Source organism: Podarcis pityusensis, assembly GCF_964106645.2.
Source record: "Podarcis pityusensis genome assembly, chromosome: 8".
Lineage (NCBI taxonomy): Eukaryota > Metazoa > Chordata > Lepidosauria > Squamata > Lacertidae > Podarcis > Podarcis pityusensis.
Genome location: NC_138033.1, coordinates 31,039,146 through 31,064,042, shown reverse-complemented (window position 1 = coordinate 31,064,042; position 24,897 = coordinate 31,039,146). Strand labels below are relative to the sequence as shown.

Here is a 24,897-nt window from a genome sequence, read left to right as displayed (position 1 = left end):
CAATATGAATACCATTGTTCGTACTGGGAGTCTCAAGAGATTTGAGAAACATATTCTAAGTACACCCCACAATTTCATAAAAGCACAGGAAAGACAGAGAATTTGCAACAGGGTCTCTGAATTCAGCATCTTGAAAATCTCATTTAAAAAAGAATCAAGTTTCTATCCCTCATGGCTATGAAGAGAGACTTGAAAGGGTGTAGGCAATGTCTATTCCAGTGTGCAGAAGAGTAGGGTTGAAATGGTCCTGCACTGAGCATGGCATTATCCCTTCCTGCAACTAGCTGAAGCAGATGAAATTATGCACACTAGGGAAATTATGCAAATGTTCGTGATTTATGGTGGTTCGTGATTTATGAAGGTTGCATAATTCTGTTTTTCTTGATGCAAAATTAGAGTGATCAAGATGCAGAATGATGTTATCTTTTGGTTGTTCATGACAGCAAAAATATCCTTTCACAGGATGAGGCTGGAATAAGAGCCTCATATTTCTTTGCTTTACAAATATCCTTTTTGGAGTACTTTTTAAGAAGTTATTTTAAAAAGTTTGTTTCACAAAGCTAGTAACTTTCTGATAGACCAGTATAGTTTTTTTAAAAAAATCTGCAGCACTGAAAGGTCTAAAAATGATTAATTGCACCCATTAAATTTTCCAGAACTACTCATTTGAAATCGAATGTCAATTTAGAGCAAATGCTGACTGTTTTAGCTTCCTCAGATAAACAGCTAGCTTTCCCCCTAGCTTTCTAGCTCAGAACTATACAGCAACTGAAAACCTGCTGTGAACTCATAGAAGGTAGACAATACGTTCCTCTAAGGCAACAGAATATGGATCAGATGTGTTGCAACCAGCATGAGTGATTTCTGGGGGGCTCTAAATTATTCAGGCTAATTCTACTGCGTCTTCCCTCCTCTCACCACCAGGGAAAACCAGGACTTCCAGGAGTTCAGGGACCTCCTGGCTTGAAAGGACTGCAGGTGAGCAAGGGCATAGCTGGACAGGGCTTTAAATGTACCTCGTTTGCATGGACAGATGGGGCCACTTTCTCCCAAGCACTGCTTAAACCTTGGCCTGGCTACCTATTTTGTCAGCCAGGCCCAAGAGATAAGAGGAAGAGTGAGTTGCCATTGCTAACCAGCCACAGAAGGTGCTCCACAACCACCCAGTTGGGGTAGTGAACAAAGAGGATTAAGGCTGCGGTGCAGAGATGCAGGAGGAGGGAGCATAAAATTCCAGGGAGGGAGATAAGGGGAATCACTGAGCCAAGGCTGTTGAAATAGCTGTGACTCAGGTGTGCTTCATTCATTGGGTGGTTTGGTGATGTCGTGTTTCCACTAATCTGTCTGTTTCATCTTTCCAGGGGGAGCCAGGTCCTCCAGGGATAGGAATCCAAGGTCCAGAAGTGAGTATGGCCAGTGTGTGAAAAGTTTCTGCAACCATGTGTTGTGATTAGAACAAGACCCACCCACTTCTCTCTTCTTTCTCAGGGGGAAATTGGACAGAAAGGCTCACCTGGCAATCCTGTAAGTAGAATCTCGCCTTGCCTTGTTCAGCCATGTTAAGACAAGTCAGCCACAGTAGACCTGTCATGCCTAGACAATGACTCAGAGGATCCCTGAACCAGGCTCTGGTGCTAACATAGAAATTGGTACTCACCTGGAAGCTCTTAGACTCAGGATCCACGCAGCCCTGATGACCCAGCAGAAAAGTCCCGAGAGGAGCAATGTGGAGTTAACTGCTTTGCAAGGGGTTATGACCTAGCATGGAAATTAGCACTCATTTGCAGAAGGCTCTTCGATATTCCAGACAAGGGGAATGAGCTGGGGTCTGTGGCGGAGTTTTATCAAAGCTCATTTTCCTTTTCTCAATAATCCTTGTATGATTCCCCTACCCAGAGACCTCCAAATTTGCCTTTTCACAGGTATAATCGACTCTGCCCTGAATGCATGGACATAGCCAGAGGGGGGGGGGGCAGCAGCTCACCAAAATCAACTAGATAAGTAAAAATACTTCAATGAAAGTAGCAATAATCAGAATGTTTGAAATTGAAAGGCTCACTACGGTCACTTGGAGGATGATTTCTCTGAGCACTTAGGGTCAAAAGAAAATAATTTAAGCAACTCTTGTTGAGAAATTTCATTCTGAATCTGCTAGGCAGAGCTAGACAGAGGATGATGCCCCCCCCCCCAAAAAAAATCCTGGCTATGCCCATGCCTGAATGTGTAGACTTCCTTCACCAGGGCAAGTGGAGGATGCCCCAAAGGATGGCACACAGAACATATCTAGACCCAAAACTACATCAACTTTTTTGTGGTTCCTCCAGCTAGGAATATACGGAACCTTCTGAAATTGATAGCAAGAAAATTCAATGGCATCTCTACTTTTCCCCCGAAAGGCTTTGCAAACTCCCAATGCAACCTTTGCTAACCTGGTGCCCTCCAGAGGTTTTAAGCCCATAATCCTCATCAGATGGCTAGTCCAAAGCATTTGGGGAGGGGGAACCAGGTTGGCAAAAGGTATGTGGCAAAAACCTAACAAGAGGAAATGTTTTGCTATTGAGATATCTTCATGTTTCCAGAACCCGGCTTTGTTCTTCCTGTCTCTTTCACTTGTGCTGTGATTCTCTTTTTTCCTGTGCCACAGGGACCCCCGGGACCTCGAGGGCCACCAGGAAATGTTGGGGGAAAGGGGGAAAAGGTGAGCATTGGCATCTGGGTTGTATAATTTGCAGTGGGAATGGAGAAATGGCATCTAATAGCCTTCATGGCTGTGGTGGGTTCATCTTTAATTTCTTATTCATTACCAGTGAGCTGTTGCATCGAATGAATGATGAAACAGATAAAATATCAGTGAAGTGACACGTACTCCTATTCCAAGGTGAACCTCAGTAGAAAACTGCTTTAATTCTGTGCTGTTCACAGCGCCATTTCGCTGAGGATAGAATTACTGGTTTGCACCCTGCAGCAACTATCCCATATTCCACTGCATTAATATAGGAGCGTGGGAGACACTGCGTTAGCAAAGTATACTTTATATCCCACAATATCTGTGCAAGATATTAGAAAACTCCAGCATAGATTGTGTTGGGCCTTAACCATGTTTTAGAGCAAATTCCGCCATTAACATCAGAATGTCGTCAGCTTGGATGTAATATTGCTCTTTTCCCTATAGGGCTCCCCAGGTCTTAAAGGTGCCATAGGACCCACTGGACCTCCAGGTGCCAGTGTTACTGGCCCACCAGTAAGTGCCATTGCTTTGTAGCTCCGGAAATCTTACAACCAACCAGCACTTTGTGCTTTCTGACTCTTGTTGTCCTGATATTCTCCTCTAGGGCCGAGAAGGCCAGCAGGGCCTCCCGGGAGTTCCTGGATCCGATGGTTCAAAGGTGGGCAAGCTGTGTGCTTTGAAAGAAGACTTATCTGAAAACTAAAATGATCCTGTTTAATCATCTGGCTGCACCAGGTTCTTAATTACCCGTGAACCACTCACTTATGACAGTCCCACTGCTGGCAAAAACCTGCACTGGCCTTGAAAGCCTTAAAACAAAAGGAACTTGATAGGCCTGTCAGATGCATCCTGCCATGGCTGCTACCTGGATGGAATCCAATCAGAGAAAGATTCCTCCCTTTCTTAAAAATGCCCAGGTGCCAGATCCACCCTTCCTTTAGAGACAAACTTCTGCTTGTCACTTCCCTAGAAAACATGGATCTGAGAGGTTTTCCGTTTGTCCCATGTTTCTAGGGACAGGTCTGAGCGGTTTTTCATTTGTCTCACCACTTTCCCCAGGAAAAGCCTATGTTTGCTGCTGAATTGTAACAATCCACAGCAAAAACTGATTGACATTTGCTCTGATTCAGTAGTAAACAGCAGGTTTTCCCAGGGGAAAGCATTGGGACAAGCCGAAATGTGTGGGCGAGCCCTCAGTGCCCTCTGTAATATTGAAGAGGGGCTTGTGCAACTAAGAATTCGCTCATGCTGCTTCTCACTTTCTTGGATGCTCTGTGAAAAATTATCAGAGTGGTGCCCCTGAGTGCTGCTGGCCCTTTGCCCGCCTCGAGGCCACAGCACTTGCCTGACCCCACTCTCTTTGGAAGCAGGCTCTGAAACGAAAGTGTTGAAAGCCTGAATTTTGAAGCTTTGGATCCAGCTTTGGCATGACTAATGTGTGGATGTTTCGTGTAAACACTTCATTTCCACCCCAAAATAAGACTGACTAAAGATGACTGAAGCGGCTGAGGGTCAAAGAGCGAAACATGCAGCACAGAACATGCTTTCTCGTTTGCAAAGCAGAGATGATTGTTCACGCCGTGGAGGTTTTGAAATCTGCAGTGCAAATGCTCAGCGCTGCTCTAACGACGAGCGGTGCCTCAAAGGCCAACATATGGCGCTGAAAAATAAATTGGATTTGGGGTGCGTACTCTTCTTTAATAACTCCCAATGTTAGCAAGAGAGATAAAGGGGGTTATTAATTATGCGTGCCTCTTTTGAGGGAAGACCTTCAATTATTCAATAGGAGCCACTGTGCTCAGCCCTCAAAGATCTGTTCCGTGGTCCTTGGTGTTCTCAAGTCATTCCGATTGAATTCAGCATGTCACTCAGCTTGTTTATCAGTGCAGCAATGCTGTTATCATGTCGGGTGGAAGGTAAGGCTGGGTCGTGCCACAGATGCTGGAGGGGGGGAGAGTATATAGTTCAGTGGTACAGCATCTGCCTTGAATGAAGAAGGTCCAAATTTAAATTCCCCATGGCATATCCAGGTGCTGCCTGACACCCCAGAGAGCCAGTACCAGTCAGTGCAGACAGCATTGAGCAAAATGGACTTCTGACTTTGTATAATAATAATAATAATAATAATAATAATAATAATAATAATAATTTATTTATATCCCGCCCTCCCCAGCCGAAGCTGGGCTCAGAGCGGCTAACAACAGTAAAAATAACACAGTTTACATAAAATCACAATCAATTAATTGAAATACATTCTAAAATCAATTCAGAGTCAAATGAATGGTGACCATTGGGCTAGAGTTCTATGAGGATTACAGAAGGAGGGGGTCAGACTGCGCCTTGGCCAAAGGCCTGGTGGAACAGCTCTGTCTTGCAAAGATGTCAAGTCCCACAGGGCCCTAGTCTCTTGTAACAGAGCATTCCATACCAGATCAGGGCCACGGCTGATAAAGCCCTGGCTCTGGTTGAGGCAGCTTCACATATTCCTTCTCCACTCCTACGCCACTGCCTGAGAAAGATTCCACAGCAGAGTTGGACCTGAGATACTTCCAGGCTCAAAGCCTGGCACCATTCAAATGCATGTGTACACCCACCTACAGCCCCCTCTTCACCACTGCTTAGCTGTTTCCCAATCAGCTGGGCACTGGTGGGGCAGACTGCTGGGAGCGGAGGTTTAAACCTCCCTTCCCAGTGATTCTCTCTCTGCCCCTCAAGCTGGTTGGAAAATGCTGAGCAGCAAAAAAAAGAGAGAGGGGAATTGCTCTTTTGGGAGTCACAGCTTCAAGGCATGCCAGGCACCTTGAGGTAGTAGTTCCTGGTGGAACTGGCTTCCCTCACTTTTCTTAGTGGGAAAGGTGAGATGCAAGGAAAGACTTTGGGAACTGCTACTTCAAGGTACCCCAGGTGAGGAAAGCCTTTAGGAACCTGCACTCCAGGTATCTTGAGGAGGTGGATCCTGATGGAGCCAGCTTCTCTTACCATTTCAGATGGTCCTAGCAGTGATCACCAAGTGCTTCAGAAGATTCCTAGGAAGAGCTGTAGGGAACACAGAGGAATTTGTTTGTTTGTTTGTTTGTTTGTTTTTACTTGAAGCCACTGCCACACAAAAAAGGTAGGTAGCTGGCAGGCCAGTTGAAAATGCTTCAGGAGCTAGTTCTGGCCCAGGGGCCACAGTTTACTCCCTTCTTGTAATGTAAGGTAAGTCCACATGATTTCCGAGCAACAGAGGAGTTTTCTAAAGGTGGGCAAGGGATTAGTTAGCTCAAAGCTCAGAGGTTCCAGACAGTGGGACATCAGAAGGCATGAAAACTGAAGTGAAAGAAGCAGGCCAAAGAGGAGATCAAAGGAGCTCGCAGGTGTGCTTCTTTGCACATCTGAGAAGCAAATGGGACCATGTAATCACTCTGCACATGTGTGTGCATGTGTGCTATTGCCAGCAGCACACTTCTCCAAATATTTGACTCTTCTTTCTCTTCCTTTCTTTTTCTCTAGGGTGAAAAGGGAGCCAGAGGAGAGAAGGTGGGTCAGCCTCCTTCTCTGTCCCAAATTCTGCAACACTTAAGTTCCTTTTGGTGTCTTTCCACACCATCAGCATCTTATACAACAAACACCTGCTGTTTTGTCATGTGCTGCACACAATTCTCCCAGTTCTTATCTTTCTGGGGATGCAATGCACTGGCTGAGAGAAGCACAGTGCACCTTTGAGTAATCCAGCATAAGGAGGAGCCAGAAACACCCTGCCACTCTGCCACTCCTTGTTCATGTGGACCAGAGGTGTTACTCTTGATTAAGTGCCCCATGACTCTTGATTAAGTGTCCCATTCCAGAGCCTCTAAGAACATAAGAAGAGTCCTGCTGGTTGAAACCAAAGGCTTATCTATTCTTCTCCCACAAGGGCCAAGCAGATGCCTCTGGGAAGCCCACAAGCCATACATGAGCTTGGATAGCTCTGCCAGTAGAGCATGGGATTCTTACTCTCAGGGTTGTGGGTTTGAGCCCTACATTGGGCAAAATATTCCTACATTGCTGGGGGTTGGACTAGGTGACTCTTGTGGTCCCTTCCAACTCTACAAATTCTATGATTCCATTAGCACAGTAGCCTTCTCCAATAGGAAAGGATCCCTGTGGCCCCACCCCTTGGTCCCCAGATGTCTCTCCCTCCTTACCCTCCTCACCTTTATCTTCTCAGGGAGATTCTGGTGAGTGCAGCTGCCAGCCCGGCCCTCGCGTGGACTCAAGCAACATTGGTCTTCCGGTAAGCGTCACTACATACTCCTGCTGCCCCCAAGGCCTTGGGGATTCGCTGCCAGGCTGGATGATGGTTCAAGCCACCTGTGCTCCCCCATTCTCCGCTCAACGCCTTTGCTGCTCCGGAGGCTGGAACGCCCATGTCCTGCTTGGCCTTTGCTAAACGCTCTCCCCTTTTGGACCCGCAGGGTGCCCCAGGACTGTGGATCGGGACTTCCTGGCAGCCTCAGCCGGGCCCTCAGGTGTGTGGGTGTGTGTATGTGCATGCTTGCTCCTCTGTGCGTAGCAACGTTGGCTCCTTTCTCCCCATCGCCCGCCCCGCTGCTCTCTTAACCTCGTCCTCTCTCTTTCTTTGTGGTGTTAACAGGGACCGCCAGGTGTTCCAGGCCCTCCAGGCCCACCAGGAGCTCCTGGGAGGCAGGTAAGTGGTAGGAGAGCCATATACTGCAGCATCTAACAGACGAGAACAGGTATGCATTATCAGTGCCAGCTCCTGTATTCTTTGTGGTGGTGGGGAGTGGATAAGGCACAGCATTAGTGGACTCAGTTAACCTGGAAGAGGCAGGGCTTCCAAGCCCAGAATTCACTCCCACTCCCCCTGACTTCCTTGGTTGTGCAGTGCACAGGAAGAGCGGCAGCTCTGCTTAGATGGGGACCCAGTCCTGGTGCTGTGTGCTGTGCTAAGCAAATGAGTTGTGTTGTGGCTGTGAGCCAGTGTGCTGCCCTCAGCAGTTCTCATCGCACCCTCATGGAAATGACATGGAATGCTAAAAAGCTTTGGGAAGGTGGAGAAGTCCAGCAAAAGTCCCAATGCCATGACCCTTTTCTTGCTGGGCCATCCCTGTGTTGGTTGATCAAGAGCAGGAGGCAGAAATTGCTCTCCAAAAGCAACACTATACCTGTTTGTTCTATATGTTGCCCTGGCAAAGGGGAGCCCTCGGTACCACTTAGATGGAGAACCAGTTCACAACATTTCCTTTCCTCCCCTTCCTCCCCACAGACATCAGTGTGGGGTGATGAGCCTAGTTCCTCCACCCCAACTAAACATAATGGCAGAGGCTTGTTTTGACTTAAGATGCATTGGTTGGTCACAGAACAGAGAACTGTGGCAACATTCCACATGGAACATGTGCAACTGATGTATTCCCGTCTTATAGACCTTTTCATTCTAAAGGGCATCTAGATCTTAGGCATGCCTCCCCATCCCCTCTGCACAATTGCTGGCTGCAAGATCAAAAGGTGTGCCTTCTAGAGGTGAGGAGAATACCATGCAAGCATTATGAGTCCTGATCTAAGTTGCAGAAAATCACACCCACACATGATACTTCTCCTAAGCCTCCATACCGCCAGCCTTTATCTTCTTGGATCATCTTCTTGGATGCTCACCAGATTTCTATAGGTTCCCCATTTATCTCTGAGATTCATCTTCTTGACTGCCACTGCTTCTGTCGGTGATATCCACAAGGGTGTTTTTCTTTCCAGAATATCTCCGTATCTCCTCCATACATTGTACATACAGGCTTCTTCTTATTACATGATTGAAGAATGCCTTATGTGTTTTTGCTTTGCCATGGGGGAGAAATTTGATTCAGTTCACATTTAAAAGTGGCTCTATCAAATTTGCACTTTCCAAAACAATATGAGAACCAAAACAGCATGCAAAAGTGTGTTTATTAGGAGAAATTTGAAATGAAATGCTAAAAAAAATTCATTAGCATTTTTCAAAGGAAATTGCTACAGAAATGTGGAGAACTGAATTTAAAGGCTCATCCAGACTTTTGCTTGTCCCACTGCTCCCCCCCCCCCCCGGAAAGTCTACTCTCTAGCACTGAATCAGAGCAAACATCAATCCGGTTTTTCATGAATTGACATTTGCTCTGAATGAGTGCCAAAGAGCAGGTTTTCCCTGGGAAAGGAGTGGAAGAAGTGGAAAACTGCTCGCACCCATGCTTTCTAGGTATGGGATTGTGGAAGTGGGGATGAGCCCTAAGACTGGAAAAACCAGGAACTAAGAGAACTGAAATTGACAGATTTTTCACTCAGTGTGGATGAAGAGCCATGCTGGGGATTTAGGGGAGCTCAAAGGGAAGAAACAGGGTTCATCACATCACTAGATCTCTCAGGTCAGAGAGAGGAATAGGGAAGTCCTGACTTGATGGCAACAGTCACCAGCAGACTGTCAATGACTGGTTGTTACCCTGATGAAGAAGGTGCATAGGAGGCTGCCAACCAATGGAGAGGCCAGTCTAGGAGCCAGTCAAGGCTTGAGGAATAAGTAAAGGAGTTGGAAAGACACAGAGAGGGGTGTTCTGCTGCTCGCTGGAAGGTGTGGAAGGCAAGTATCGTAGGTCCCAAGTTCTGGTGCTTTTGAGGTGCCAACATCTTGCAGCAGAAGCCCTTTGAGATAGCAAAGATCACTTCAGGAGGCAACAGTTGGGAAGCACTCAAAATATTCAAAGTTTCTCCTTGCCTTTAGGGCATCCCAGGACACAATGGCTTGCCGGGACTGCCTGGGCCGGTGGGAGACTTGGTAGGTACAGGACTGCAGTGTCCGCCTTTTCCTGCCCTCGCTCAGGCCTGTGCTTAGTGCTGTCCCCTTTTGCTCAGCTCTTCCCCAAGCCTCCTCCATCACCCCACCAAGGAGAAGTGCAGAAGAGGTGCAAACTAGAAGCTATGTTTTTATTAAAAGCAGCAACCAGGAGGCTGCTGGAGGGAATCTGTTAGGTGTTTATGCTGCTTTTGGCACAATTCCCTAGAAGCTCATGGCTCCGATAAAAAAGAAAAGGAAGATAGCTCTGTTTTATCGATGCAATTTTTTCCCCTCTCCTCCTTTCCATCTCCCCATTGCAGGGACCACTGGCTGCTGAGAGCATGGCTGTCCTCAAGGTAAGGCAAAAAGGATCTCTGGCTGGCTTTTGCTCTGGTGTGAGCGACAGAATGTGAGACGGCAGCAAAAGCTGTCCTCTCAAGAAACGGTTAGAAAGTCACCTGCCCAAGGTGTTTCTGTGTTTGGATGGAGGGCTGGACTGCAGCAGTGATTCAGTAAGCCATGGTCTGTGGGGCATTCTTCAGGTGATCCTAGAGACTGTGATAAAATAATTTTTTATATTTTAATTATTTATTGTATTTGTTTATGTTTTTTATTTTATGTCTTTATTTTATATAAAAAAAATCCTTCCAGTAGCACCTTTAAGACCAACTAAGTTAGTTCTTGGTATGAGCTTTCGTGTGCAAGCACACTTCTTCTTCTTTATTTTATGTTATTTTGAGTGCCACCCTGGGCAACTTTCCAAGGAAGGGTGGCATAATAACAATAACAACAGCAGCAGCGGCAATGGCAACAACAATAATAATGGAAAATACCAGAATCACTTGCCACAGCAAATGGTGACAAACTCCAACAGAATTGTGCTGAGTGCACAGAGCAACAGGGAAAACGAGGCAATTATTAGGAAGGCGTTGCCACATTTGCAGATGCTCCATCTTACTGAGATGCTAGTCAGTGAAAGTGCTTCTGCAACAAACCCCAGTGCAGAAATGACACAGACTGTCCTGCCAGTATCCTTCTCACCAGAGCTGGCAGGATTCCTCCACTCCTCGTTACTTGTGCATCATTCACAATACAAATAGTACATCATTTAATACAAATGTTGACAATTAATGTTGGAAAGGCAGCAGGCAGTGCTGTAATATTCTGCTTCTCACCCTCTTTTTCTTCTTCCCTTGCCAGAACATTTGTGGAGACTGTGCTAACATACAAGCTTCCCAAGTCCCCGGCGCAACCAAAGGCGAAAAGGGTGACCAAGGCATGCCGGGAGCCCCTGGCATAGATAATTGTGCACGGGTGAGTAGCCAGTCAGGCTTTGGTCACATCCAGATTCCTGTAGCTAGGCTTGAAGAGCACTGTAAATCAGACTGTGAAATCAGTGACCTTGCAATAGCACTAGTCTATAACAGCCCATTCTGCCAAGATGATGTGACACATTTGTGCATCTTAGTAAGTGATGGGAAATGCTAAAAACTCAGGACACATGAACATTTGAGAGCCAGATTTTTAAAAAAAATCATTATGTTTATTGATTATAAAACAATTCTGAATGCATGAAACGCACATATATCCAATACAAACATTTCATCTCAGAATGTAATATACAAATGTGTAATATGGTTCACCGTCAAAATAATTCTCCCAAATCTTTCACAACAAATCATTACAAGATCTGTCCATCCAGAGTTTCCGCTTCTGTTATTTTCCCCTCAATAATTATATTGATCACTGCCCAGACTTTATTTTTCCATTATCTAACCACTAGAGTTTCTTCCTTTTTTCTGTCTACTGGCAATTCTTAACATTTTGGGAGGTGATATATGTTAAATGTGATAAATTCAGGGTGGTTTTTGTTTGTTTGTTTGTTTTTTACTGTCGGAGAGCTCAAATATCAGAAAGTGACTTTTTTCTCAATGTAATGAAATCCTGCCCTCATTCCCATAATAAACCAGTAAATGTTGGCAAAGAGTGCAGGAGAGCCCCAAAATATGCTTGCAGAGGGAAATGCTTTCTGGTGCTCAATCTCAACAAATCACAGAAATGCCTTTGGTCAACGTGCCAACATATAGTCCTATGTAGAGTCCCATTTTTATATACAGAAGGGGGTTGTTACTGTGTGGTCAAGTGGCCCCCTTACCCCTCCCCCCACCTATGCTTTGGACTTCCTGTTTGCATGAGAGCTACACAGATAGAGCTCACTGCATCAGTCATGGGATTCAGGTTGACACATGTTGGGCTCCACCTGTAGGGGTCCCTATGGAAGTGATAGGCCCAACACAAGGACATTGGGCATGACCAGGAGTAGGGCAATCATACATATTTTGCCTTACTTGCCAGCCCCTTTCCAGGCATGACCCATAACTGACATAAGCAGCTCCAACAGCTGGGTTTTCTTAGATTATACCTATCAAATGCCACTCATGGTCCAAGACTGATGCCTTAGCATCCACTGAAATATTGCAAGGGATTCTGGGGTGCACTAATCAGGTCACCCACTGCTTCATTGGCATCCCTTGAAAATATGGCTGCTCACGTGTTTCTGGCAAGTGCTGAGCTGTAATGCTAAGTCGTACTACAAACTCTGGCTAAGAAATTAAATTTCTGCATCTCTTCTGCTTTCAGTGCTTTGCTCTTTACCCCAGAGCAGAAGAGGCTCGGGTGAGTAAAACTCTTGGCTGAGTATCTATGGAGAGGGAATCATGGAAAAGATAAAAGCCTAAAATATGCTATGAGTTAATTAATCAATAGTACCTTTCTTCCACCCAGTGGTATGCAAAAAGTATCCTCATCAGCACATGCTGTTTGCACTAACGGTTCATCATCAGCCAAGTGAGGGAGACCAAGTTCTGCATCCTCTTGATCATCCTGTTCTCACTAGCAGTGCTGTACAGGTATATATATGCCTGCAGCAAAATGCCAGTCTATACTGATACAGTTTGAGACCCTTTTGCCCTATACTATCCTTGATCCAAGACACTTCACTCTTCAGCTCAAGTTGCTGAGACTTCAGGTTCAGCAAAGCTTAGGGGAAGCTTAGGGGATTCTGAAGATATGTGTATTTCACATCATTCCTTGATCTCCAAAGGTACCTTGAGTAGATTATTATGGTGAGCTAAAATCCGACGATAATTCCGGAAAGTCAGTTGTTGTGCCTTCCACGGGTGAAATACTATGGCAGAACCATGGCTTGGCATAAATGTGGAAGGATGCAGGTTCCTCTGAGGAGGAGATTGCAGCTACCCTTGCCCTCCATGGTTGTTTTACTGCTAAGTCATGGCCTGGACAGACCATGAGCTGTAGCTAAGAATAAACCTATGAAGAGAGCTTAACCACAAGCCCAGGTTTGGGTAGTTCAGTGTGGTGCAGTAGCAAAAATAATTGCGTAGCAAGGTCCCAGACCATCCCGGGATGTTGGAATAAAGACACATGAAACAGTATTTTGGGTTAATGGGTGAAAAAGGCCACAACTTTATTGGTTATAGAATGTGAGTGCTATTGGCTTAGGCATTGGAAACCACACGACTATATCTGACTCCTGCCCGTCCTCAGGAAGCCTTGGAAGGGTTAACCACCAGTAGGGGGAGTCATGTTGATGCACATCAACTAGGAACTCCCCCAGGGTCACCGCTAGGGGTCGTGCCATGGCCCTAGCCCCCCCCTCTGGGGTTTTGGACAGAGACCCCTTGAAAAGGGGGCGACTCCTTGGCCGCAGGCAGTTTAAATAGCCTGTGCCACGCTCTCAGACTGTCCGGATCGGCCGGCCAGGGATAACATGGCTGAGGACCCCCCAATGGCGCAGGGACTATTCCACTCCATGTGCGTGGGTAGGGCTTGCTCCCAGCCCACAACATCATTTCCCCAGGAACGGGAAATGACTCTGTGGAGGAGAAAACCAGGCCAATGAAACCAGGCCAACTCATCCAGTTAACAAGCAAAATCTAAGGTAGTATTATTGTATCTGAATAGTATACAAAAAATTAAGGGATGGGTGGAATCAATAAAAAGTATCTAACCACTAAAAATCTAAGTAAGCACACCAAACCAGATGGATTGTCTCTCCTCTGGGTGCCAAGGGGAGGGGCTGTCAAATAGCAAATGCAGTTTGGAACAGTGTGGTCGGGCAGTTTTAACTGGGTATTGGGTATTTTAATTGGGTATTGGGCAGTTTTAACTGGGTATTGGGTAAAATAAGAAATCACCATGGCCCTGTTCTGTGATCCTGTTCAGAATCAAGGACCTTTGCAACTTTATTTGCCTTTTTTAAAAAATGGTGGAGATGCAATGATATATTACCCACTTTAGAATGAGTCTAAATATAGAAGTATTTTGTCTGTAGTCAACAGTGCATGCAAATAGGCAGCCCAAAACAGCTGCTACACTGATTTAATCTTCTATGGGACTGTGGGTTCTGGAAAATGTAAGCTCCCTAGCCCAGTGCCAGTTCACTGATCTGTTCTGATGTGAATTCTGGCATTCAAGTTGGGTCTTGTTCCAAAGGGAAATGGATCCGAAAGTCTGAGTTGGCTCCTCCTTGAGGCTGCAACCCTATATGCACTTAGCCTGGAAGAAGTCCCATTGAACTCTGTGGAACTTACTTCTGGGTGAACATGCCTAGGATTGAACTGTAAATTATGCAATCTTAGGTCTGGCAATGACCAATTTTACTGCATGGTCATCATTGCTCGGTTTACTGAGATTTCTCTCTAGAAGCTGTTTTCTTGAAAGAAGTCCAAATAGATGTTCATTGGTGGTGGGGTTGTGTGAAAATCCAGGACTATTGGACAAAAGCAACTAGCATAAACAGAGAGCTCATTCTCATGACCTATGTCTTATATGTTTTTTTTCTGTTTGTCTATTTAAAAAAATCTGGAAGAGGACAAAGAGCACATCAGGAAATTTTTACCAGTTGAATCACAACTACCAGAACTGCAAACAGCAAAAGGTCTTGTGGCACCTTAAAGAATATCAAATTTAATTATGGCACAAGGTTTCATGGACCATGGGAGTGAGCCACAATCCTGAACTGGTAAACATATGTATCACATGACAGGGGACGGAATGAGTAGGAGTGAATTCAGAGGGAAATGAAATGCAAGAACAAAGATTGACAATTATCTGAAAGCAAAATAGTTACAGTGACTGATTAACAAGGTGGGACCACTGCCTTCTTAACTGGACAATGTAACTATTTTGTTTTCAGGTAATTGCATCCTTTGTTACTCCCACTTTATTTTCATCTGAACTCATTCCTGTGCTTTTTCACTCACTCATATTTGCATGTATATATGATTGCCAATTCAGGCTTACACTTAGTGCAATGGATGGAATGTGGTCTTCAAAAGCCATTTATTCATAATAAATTTGTTAGCTCTTAAAGTGCCACGTAACACTTTGTTGTTCTTCCTTCAACAGACCAGCATGGCCATCCTTCTGGTAATTGCAAGGATCACGTTAGCTTGTAAACTGAAGGCTGCTGGAAGTCCTCCTCCAGTAGATGCCATTTTTTGTTTGGAAACTGCTGGCATCCTTTAACTGCGTAGAAAGGTTGGGATTGACTCAATGCATCTTGTCTTTCCTTCCAGGGCGATAGCAGCAATGACCAAGATTGTGCTGGAGGTCCCGGCCATCCTGGAATCCCTGGATTACCTGGAGAGAGGGGGGAACAGGTAATGTCACCTGATGCTTGATGTTTTAATTATGTTTTTAGATATGCTGTAAGCCACCCAGAGTGGCTGGGGAAACCCAGCCAGATGGGTGGGGTATAAATAAATAATAATTATTACTATTAAGACACCAAGAAGCCACAATGCTGCCACAGTATCTTGAGTTTAGGAATTATAATTTTCTCTTTGCTTCTCCTTCTGTGCAGGGCCTACCAGGCCCAAGAGGACCTCCTGGACCAATTGTGAGTACATCAGCTTCTGCTTTTTTGTTTCCATTTCAATAAAGATTTTTAGCTGCCCTTCTGGTGCCTGTGCACCATTCACAATTTGCAACAATTTAAAATCACAATGCAAATGCTTTTGTTTCCTCCCTCAAGCCTTTGACCCTTGCAGCATCCTTTTCACCACAAGCTGAAAGCTGTCCAAAGAGCCATGGAGAGAAAATGCATTTAAATATAACCTTCCTCTTTTGTGCCTGGTCCATGGTGTATATTTGGCCTTTTACATCCAGGCTGTGAGCAGCTGCTCATTGTGTTTAATGCAAGTTCCGACTAAAAGGGCTCAAATTGCATTGGGGAGAAGGAAGGGATAGGCAGGTCTCTGTACTCTAAGGTAGTCTTGCTTTGGGGAAATACAGCGATGGATTCATTTGGAAAGGTGAGTCCATCACATTGGTGCTGCGATGGGAGAAATTAAGTCCTGCTTGTGTCAGGAAAGCCCTGTCCATTCAAGCCAAATCTCTGCTTTCAATTTCCTCCGTCTTCACCCACCTTCCCTAGCCTAGCCAATGTGATTGCCAAGGTATGATTTCACTGTTTCTTCCCATAGGGCCCCCCAGGTTTTCCTGGAACGCCTGGCGCACCTGGATTACCTGTAAGAACCCAGTATAGCACGCGCTCTGTGCAGTCCTTTGTCGTCGCCGCTTGTTTGGCTTCTCACCCCTCCTCCTCCTCCCTCCTACTCCAGGCTCTGTTTCTAATAGCACAGCCAACCTCCCATGCACACTTGGTCACATGATCTAACCCCCGCCCCCATATAGTCAAGTTGCTTGATAAAGGCCCATCTTCTGTAGATGTGGATCAGCAGGACTGGAAGGCTCTCCAACCTTTTGGCAACATGGGAATCATCTAATCTGGGATTCATCCTTGCCCCCAAACTGGTTAATCAGGGTCATTCTGTGGTCCTCCCTCAGTCCCATACAAGCATATTCTAAAACCTTCCAGAGTTCCAGCTGTGAAGGGACATCTTCACCTCTACCAAATGCTGAGAAACCTTGACAGATCTAGTCACATTTCTGCCCACAAAGATTACGCATAGAATGGATTCCCACAGTTAACTTTTCTCTAAGTGCATAGCTTGTCCAACAATTGTTGGCTGTGGAGTTCATTGTGAGTTGAATCCCTTCAGATGAAGTGGTTCCACTTGACTGTGAACCCATGGCGGATAAACACTGGAAAAATGTCAAGGTACAAGAAAGGAGATTCCAACTGAACATACGCAAAAACTTCCTGACTGTAAGAGCTGTTCAACAGTGGAACGGTCTCCCTCAGGAGGTTGTGGACTCTCCTTCCTTGGAGGTTTTTAAGCAGAGGTTGGATGGCCATCTGTCATGGATGCTTTTGCTGAGATTCCTGCATCGCAGGTGGTTGGGCTAGATGATTCTTGGTTCCCTTCCAACTCTAAGATTCTATGATTCCACTCCAAAATGAAACCGCCTTCCTTCTGTGTCGTGTATGCAAATTGTGTTTCTGGTTCTTGAAATCCTCATTCCACCCTCACCTGACCACCACCATCACCATTGTTAATTCCTTAATCTCATCCCTCAGCACCTCATCCCACTAATGGCACTGTAACTCCCACAGTCTGTGTGATTAATTGCTATGCGGTGTGGCCCTGTGCTGGTGTCAACAGTGTGTCCAGTGAAAACCATCACTGCCCAGCACCGCCATGTAACCCAAACTAACCCCACATTGTTAGCAGCACCAGGGGAGCCTCCCCACTCTTGTGGGTCACATGACAATGAATAGAGAAGTCATTCTCATATTCCATGTTGTGTAGCTCTGTCAGTTAGATACAACACCCAGTTAAGGGCTGCTTGTGACACAGTGCCTTCTGAATAAAAGGTAACTGCTGGAGTGACTCCCATTGACCAGATAAATGAGCTGATGAGTTGTATGTACAGCCAGCTGCTGCTCCTGACAATCCTGTAAACTGAAAATGATACTCCATTTGCAAAATATTCCACTGAAAGTTGCTAGCAATGATGGGTGAATGAGTTGTAATCTCTGGAGAATTCTGCCTGCGTCTTGGGATTTCTGTTCAGAAGTGAAGCCCAGGTTTACTCCATTCACCTTCAGTCTCTCCAGATCTTAAATGGAATAGGATGGACTCTGGCTGAAACCCTTCTCTCCCCAGTGGCTTATAAGGGAAATAGTAACCCCTCCATCCCACAGTCGTAGTCAGGAGGTGCCCGTGTTTCTCATGCATTTTCCCATCACTTTCCTTATTGCAAAAAGTCTGGCCTTTGAGGGAAGCCTGTTTGTTGCACAAGACCTCCAAATTAAGTTAGATTGCACAACCCAAATTTGCTAGTGTGTGGTGGAATCCCTCCTCAAAGCAGAAACAGTCTAGAAGTGCCCTAGAACACATCCACTGACTAGAGTTATTTCCACAGGCTCAAAATGAATTTTCTAATAAATGATCTCCTGTGCCATTTGGGGTTTTCCTCTTCTTTGTGCTCTGGCTTTTTGTGTCGGGATACTTCTTATGCTGGGGCTGCAAAAATGGGCCCACCTTTCAGCCTGTCTTACAGTTCACTTCCTTGGCTGCTTTGAGAGACTGCTTCCTCCTGTTTCTTGAGCATCATGTGTGATGATGGTTGCCCACTGCTAGTGGTGGAGGGAGCACAGCAGCTGAAAGCAGGAGAAGGAAGAGTTATTGAGTTACATCATGGAGGGACAAGGTGGGGGCCTGGTTTTTCCCACCCACTTTATTTTCTTTGGAGGTGCAGCTGTTAAAGAAGTTATCTGAATGACTTTAGATATCCAAAATATTTAAAATGAAAGCACCACAAAAAATAGAAGGCAAATTTCCTGCAAGCAACTACTTGTAAGAATTCTGGCAAGACTCTCATAAGGAATGGGGGAACAATCCCCCCCCCACACACTATTCAATTTTGGGGCACAATTCAACAAACGTTAATCAGTATCCACAGGGATTTAATTCATCACACAAATATCAACCTGATCCCATGCTTGCTTACACAAAAGTAACCCTCACTGAGTTCACTGAGATTCCGGACTAAAGCATAGGGTTGCAAACTAAGATTGATTTTGTTTTTACCCCAATGGAATTTAATCAAAACAACTTGGGCTGGATTGTGTCCTCCTCCTGAACCTATTGGATGATACCATGGTTGGAGACTGGGATTCGATTTAAGCAGATTTTTGTAGCTCTTGCAGAGGTAGTTTTAAAAAAACACCAAAAAATGGGATAAGATGAAGATACTGATTTCTCTAGGATCCTCAAAATGGCAATGCTGGAAATGTGACAGGTCAACCAAACTGTTGCTGAGAATCGCAGGTGGGGAGGATGCTATTGCACTCATGTTTAGCTTGCCGGTTTCTCACAGGCATCTGGTTGGCTACCGTGCAAACAGGATGCTGGACCTGATGGACCATTAGCCTGTTCCAGCAGGCTCTTTTTGCATGTTTGTGTTATTAAAGCTTCTCCAGCTGTTTTACTGTGCAACACACACTACTGTGCACATTCATCAAATTGTCCAAGATGCCTTTTGCAGAACACATAGAAATCCAATCAGTTGACTCTTTTGCCATGATATCATTTCTGGAATAATTTTTTTTGTGGGAAGGGTTGGGGGTGTTCATAGTACTTTCCCTTTGAAAGAGTATCAAGGTAAGCCCAGTCACTTGGACTTGAAGGTAGGTGTGTGTGTGTTCATGTGTGTGTATGAAAATTCTGTCATACAGATAACACACAGATCATGCAGCAAGGTTCTCCTTGACTGGCCCTTTTCTTGATCAGCATCTTCAGATGTGGGAAGAAATACTGATATAAGCACTGCCATTCCAAAACTTTGTCCAATGCATTATCAATAATATCTTATTGGTCCAGTTTCTTAAAAGAAGAGCCATCTGTGGAGAACTGAATGCCAAACAATCTTAACAAGAGGTAAAGCTTTCCAAGCAACAGTAGCCAGATGAAGGTGGTATCTGATTGCCTCGAGGCCACTCAATACTCTCATTTCTGCAATCCATTCTCCATTCATCCCCACCCTGCTATATGGCTTAGAGCACCCTCCCATCCACCCACACCAAATGCAATTAAATGAAAATGGGACAAACAATGTGAAACACCCCTTTTTTGTATTTCTTCCCAAAGGGTCTCCAAGGTGAACGTGGATCACCTGGGCCCCCTGGATCCAAGGGAGAATCGGTGAGTAATGGATCCTGCTTCTAAACTCCAGAAGAGCTATAAAACATGCAAGGGGCTTGTCGATCTAGACTAGTCCTCCCTCCCCAACCTGGTGCCCTTCACATTTTTTTGACTACAAGTCCCATCAGCCCCAGCCAGCATGGCCGTAGTAGTCCAAAATATCTGGTGAAGGTCTAGAGCACCTTTCAACTAGATGTCTTAGATGGATTGTTGTTGTTGTTTAGTCGCTTAGTTGTGTCTGACTCTTCGTGACCCCATGCACCAGAGCACGCCAGGCACTCCTGTCTTCCACTCTTAGATGGATAGGTGCTATTAACCCTAGTTGAGATCCTCTTTGTGTGATCATGGGTCTGAGTGGCTGAAGCAAATAGTAGCAGGTGGTTTTAGCAGGAAACTGAGTTACTAAGACAACCAGAGACATTTTTAGTGCATATGATGGACAATCCAATATTTTGATGACTATTTTCTCTCAATGAATGGAACCATAAATCTGTTATCAAAGGTGATGCCCTCTATATAGATTGTCTAGATCTGGAGAGATTTTCTTGACACTTACCCAAGACCAGCATCTTACCTTCTTCAGTAATAATTTCTAACAACAACCGTCTTTTGGGTAACTTACAATTATTAATGAAAATTAGAGGACACATTCATTTCTGACTTTTTAACATTCAGCCATGCTTTTTGGAATGGTTTTGCAACACAACAACAATGATCAGGGTCTTCAAGAATGAATGGAAGCAGTTTGTCTGGCACAGTGATGGTTGTCTGAGACCACAAGACTATTGTGTGTTGATGCTTTTCCAACATCCTTTTCCACAGGGTCCCCCAGGTCAGCCTGGATATCCTGGCTCAATGGGTCCTCCTGGGCTACCTGTAAGTATGGCATGCAAAGGGAAGGATGGAATGGCAAATTAGGCAGGCAGAGAAAAGGTGGAGGGAGGATGGGAAAGGTTTGGCTCCCTTGCTGGGTGGGGAGGGCCTCAGGTGTGCTGCCACACAAAATCTATTTTGGTAGTGCAGGAAAAAACAGATATAACAGGTCAGCCAGGCCCACACGTCACAAAGCAGGAGTCTGCAGGAGAGCTGAAATGCCTTAGGCAAAAACAGGCTCAAGCACATTGTATTTAGTCAGTTTTTGCTATCCAAAATTCACTTTTATATATTTTTTGCTTTTGAATAATTTTACAGCATACCCTGCTGAGAACCCTCTTGGATTTTTAAAGATTTAAGGTGTAAATTATCAAACTTGTCAAGTTAATATTTAATGTTCTCCATAGTAAAAATTCCCATGTTTGTTTTGTTTTAATTCAGAATTTGAAAATTCAGAACGTAAAGTTTAAAGTTCTGAACGTAATGGGGGGGAGGGGAAAAAATCACTGGAAAAGTTGACTGCCCTGCTCAATTAATCCAGTATCATGTGATGACAAGTCTTTTCCTTTCTCCTTACCTACCTAACCTACTACCAGGGTGCTAAAGGAGAACGAGGATACGTGGGGTCATCTGGAGAGAAAGGAGAATCGGTAAGCACCTGTCTTCTCCTGCCTGAACATACCTGCATGATCCTCAGAGGCCCTTCCTTGAGGTTAGGTGGATAATGACAGGACGGTGAGCCTTTTCAGCTGGGGCACTGCACTCTGGGACATGCTCACCAATAAGGCTTGCTTTGGTACCTACTCTTACATCCTTCTTGAACTTGGCAAATATCTTCCCCAAGATATTGAAATGCAAACAGGGGACACAGAAAGGGCTGAACTCCTCAATGCCTTCTTTGCCTCAGTCTTCTCCGATAAAGAAAACAATGCCCGACCTGAAGAATTTGGAGCAAATGATTCAGCAAAGGAAACACAGCCCAGAATAACTAAGGAGATAGTACAAGAATACTTGGCTAGTTTAGATGTATTCAAGTCTCCAGGGCCAGATGAACTGCATCCAAGAGTATTAAAAGAACTGGCAGATGTGATCTCAGAACCACTGGCAGTCATCTTTGAGAATTCCTGGAGAACAGGCGAAGTCCCGGCAGACTGGAGGAGGGCAAATGTTGTCCCTATTTTCAAAAGGGGGAAAAGAGAGGACCCAAATAATTACCGCCCAGTCAGTCTGACATCAATACCAGGGAAGATTCTGGAGCAGATCATTAAGCAAACAGTCTGTGAGCACCTAGAAAGGAATGCTGTGATCACCAATAGTCAGCATGGATTTCTGAAAAATAAGTCATGTCAGACTAACCTGATCTCGTTTTTTGACAGAATTACAAGCCTGGTAGATGAAGGGAACGCAGTGGATGTAGCCTACCTTGATTTCAGCAAGGCATTTGACAAGGTGCCCCATGATATTCTTGTAAAGAAGCTGGTAAAATGCGGTCTTGACTATGCTACCACTCAGTGGATTTGTAACTGGCTGACTGACCGAACCCAAAGGGTGCTCATCAATGGTTCCTCTTCATCCTGGAGAAGAGTGACTAGTGGGGTGCCACAGGGTTCTGTCTTGGGCCCGGTCTTATTCAACATCTTTATCAACGACTTGGATGATGGACTTAAGGGCATCCTGATCAAATTTGCAGATGACACCAAACTGGGAGGGGTGGCTAACACCCCAGAGGACAGGATCACACTTCAAAACGACCTTGACAGATTAGAGAACTGGGCCAAAACAAACAAGATGAATTTTAACAGGGAGAAATGTAAAGTATTGCACTTGGGCAAAAAAAATGAGAGGCACAAATACAAGATGGGTGACACCTGGCTTGAGAGCAGTACATGTGAAAAGGATCTAGGAGTCTTGGTTGACCACAAACTTGACATGAGCCAACAGTGTGACACGGCAGCTAAAAAAGCCAATGCAATTCTGGGCCTCATCAATAGGAGTATAGCATCTAGATCAAGGGAAGTAATAGTGCCACTGTATTGTGCTCTGGTCAGACCTCACCTGGAGTACTGTGTCCAGTTCTGGGCACCACAGTTCAAGAAGGACACTGACAAACTGGAACGTGTCCAGAGGAGGGCAACCAAAATGGTCAAAGGCCTGGAAACGATGCCTTATGAGGAACGGCTAAGGGAGCTGGGCATGTTTAGCCTGGAGAAGAGGAGGTTAAGGGGTGATATGATAGCCATGTTCAAATATATAAAAGGATGTCACATAGAGGAGGGAGAAAGGTTGTTTTCTGCTGCTCCAGAGAAGCGGACACGGAGCAATGGATCCAAACTACAAGAAAGAAGATTCCACCTAAACATTAGGAAGAACTTCCTGACAGTAAGAGCTGTTCGACAGTGGAATTTGCGGCCAAGGAGTGCGGTGGAGTCTCCTTCTTTGGAGGTCTTTAAGCAGAGGCTTGACAACCATATGTCAGGAGTGCTCTGATGGTGTTTCCTGCTTGGCAGGGGGTTGGACTCGATGGCCCTTGTGGTCTCTTCCAACTCTATGATTCTATGATTCTATGATTCTATGAACCTGGCCTCATTCCCCGGATTGTTACAGTATAAATGTCTCCTCTGTCTTCCCTTTGTTTCTTTAGGGTCCTCCAGGCTTGGATGGTCCTGCAGGGCCCCCTGGACCAGCGGTAAGCTCACAGCTGAGTTGTATGTATGCTCTGAAATAGCCAATCAAACTTTTATCAGTGGGCACCTGGTGTCACATACAGTGAGCCTGGACTTTTGCCAGCAAATGGTTAAATTGGACCACATTAGAAAGAATTGTTGTTAATTAAATTTCAGTGGCACCTTGTGAAAGACCAAATTCCCCCCCCCCCCAATCTTTCACCTTCTGATCTGTTTACTACATCAGTAGTTCCTAGTTGGTGGTCTGTGGGGGGTCAGTGACACCATTCATATAATAAAAGCTACCATAGAGATAACAGTATTTTCAAAAGTAAGAATTGGCTTTAAAAAAGGAGTCCTCAGTACTTAGCTAATTGGGAACCACTGCATCGTGCCATAATTGCAATGCCCTGCGGTGACCAGAACCAATCATGCTGCCCTAAATCTGCCTCTGCTGAAGAGGTACAACCCAGACACAGGTTTAGCCATCCCAGCAAGAACTAGGTCAGCAATAAGTTTGTTGCAGGGAGCTCCTTGAAAGGAGTGTGTCCCCCTCACCTTTGTTCTCTCCGTACATCAGGGTCCAAGAGGAGAACGAGGACTGCCAGGCAGCGGAGGAGAAAAAGGCGATCAGGTGAGGTGTTCCTGTATATTCGGATTCTTCTAGTTTAGTAGCGGCCAAGATATTTGGCAAGTGGGCCACAGGTCAAGCCCAGTGTGCCACCTTGCTGTACTCTAGCACACTTATGCTTTCTTCTTCTTCTTTCTTTGGCAATCACTCGAAGCTGAGTAAGATTGTCTTCCATGAACACAGTCTTAACAGTGAGTCCTTAAGTGACTGTGGAGGCCAATTCTGGATCCACATGTCCTTCCACAGTGGGGACATATGTTTCCAGGTGGGAGTTGATCACAATGAGGGTTTGTCAAACGTGCCTTCCTCTTAGCTCATTTCTCCTTTCAGCCCTGAGTTTGTACTTTTTCAAAGCCCATGACGCCTTTGGTAAAAGTTGTTCTCCAGTTGGAGAACTTGCAGGCCAGTGTTTCCTAGTTATCAGTGCTTATACTACTTTTTTTTTAGATTTGCCTTGAGAGAGCCTTTAAACCTCTTTTGTTGTCTACCAGTATTTCACTTTCCATTCTTGAGTTGAGAATAGAGTAGTTGCTTTGGAAGATGACAATCAGGCATCCGAACAACATGACCAGTCCAACAAAGTTGATGTTAAAGAATCATTGCTTTGACACTGGTAATCTTTGTTTCTTCCAGTACACTGACATTAGTTCGTCTGTCTTCCCAAGTGATGTGTACAATTCTCCAAATTGATGGAATCTTTCAAGGAGTTGGAGATGGCATTTATAAGTGGTCCATGTTTCAGAGGTGTACAGTAAAGTTGGTAGTACAGTAGCTTTTTAAAAAAGCATTTTGGTTTCCCTACAAGTGTCCCGATCCTCAAACACTCTGCATTTAAATCTGGATAAAGCTGCACTTGCAGAGTTCAGGTGATGCTGGATTTCGGCACTGATGTCAGCCCTTGTGGAAAGATAACTGCCCAGGTAGGAAAAGTGATCAACACTTACCAGAGTTACACCATTAAGTTAGATTTGTGGTGCTGCAGAGGTTGTTTTGTGCTTGTTGGTGCAGCACTTTGGTTTTTTGGATATTGAGCAATAGGCCAAGTTTTCCATAAGCTTCTGCAAAGATACTTAGGATTGTTTGGAGGT

General features: G+C 45.1%; 1 protein-coding gene and 2 long non-coding RNA genes across 7 annotated transcripts in view; 1 reads left to right on the top strand and 2 right to left on the bottom strand.

Moving 5' to 3' along the window:
* Positions 1–24,897, top strand: part of COL16A1 (collagen type XVI alpha 1 chain) — a 127,810-nt gene that overhangs the window by 82,500 nt on the left and 20,413 nt on the right. Inside the window, exons 33-54 of one of the 5 annotated variants that reach the window (XM_081019584.1) lie at positions 925–978; positions 1,362–1,403; positions 1,489–1,524; positions 2,645–2,698; positions 3,173–3,241; positions 3,333–3,386; positions 6,221–6,247; positions 6,918–6,983; positions 7,165–7,218; positions 7,344–7,397; positions 9,453–9,506; positions 9,827–9,862; positions 10,707–10,820; positions 12,147–12,182; positions 15,107–15,190; positions 15,394–15,429; positions 16,016–16,060; positions 19,589–19,642; positions 20,465–20,518; positions 21,112–21,165; positions 23,157–23,201; positions 23,759–23,812. In XM_081019584.1, the coding sequence (XP_080875710.1) occupies positions 925–978; positions 1,362–1,403; positions 1,489–1,524; positions 2,645–2,698; positions 3,173–3,241; positions 3,333–3,386; positions 6,221–6,247; positions 6,918–6,983; positions 7,165–7,218; positions 7,344–7,397; positions 9,453–9,506; positions 9,827–9,862; positions 10,707–10,820; positions 12,147–12,182; positions 15,107–15,190; positions 15,394–15,429; positions 16,016–16,060; positions 19,589–19,642; positions 20,465–20,518; positions 21,112–21,165; positions 23,157–23,201; positions 23,759–23,812 (1,176 nt within the window). The remainder of the gene's footprint in view (positions 1–924; positions 979–1,361; positions 1,404–1,488; positions 1,525–2,644; positions 2,699–3,172; positions 3,242–3,332; positions 3,387–6,220; positions 6,248–6,917; positions 6,984–7,164; positions 7,219–7,343; positions 7,398–9,452; positions 9,507–9,826; positions 9,863–10,706; positions 10,821–12,146; positions 12,183–15,106; positions 15,191–15,393; positions 15,430–16,015; positions 16,061–19,588; positions 19,643–20,464; positions 20,519–21,111; positions 21,166–23,156; positions 23,202–23,758; positions 23,813–24,897) is intronic. The other 4 variants (XM_081019586.1, XM_081019587.1, XM_081019585.1 and 1 more) reach the window with 4 other exon arrangements.
* On the bottom strand, positions 4,401–7,030 carry LOC308484687. The gene is made up of 3 exons (XR_013990079.1): positions 6,904–7,030; positions 5,708–5,764; positions 4,401–4,669 (listed from the first exon to the last, which is right to left on the bottom strand). It is a non-coding gene; the product is annotated as an uncharacterized lncRNA (long non-coding RNA).
* Positions 14,854–24,897, bottom strand: part of LOC308484685 — a 34,007-nt gene continuing 23,963 nt past the window's right edge. The window contains exon 3 of the long non-coding RNA XR_013990072.1: positions 14,854–15,170. This is a non-coding gene — a long non-coding RNA (uncharacterized lncRNA). The remainder of the gene's footprint in view (positions 15,171–24,897) is intronic.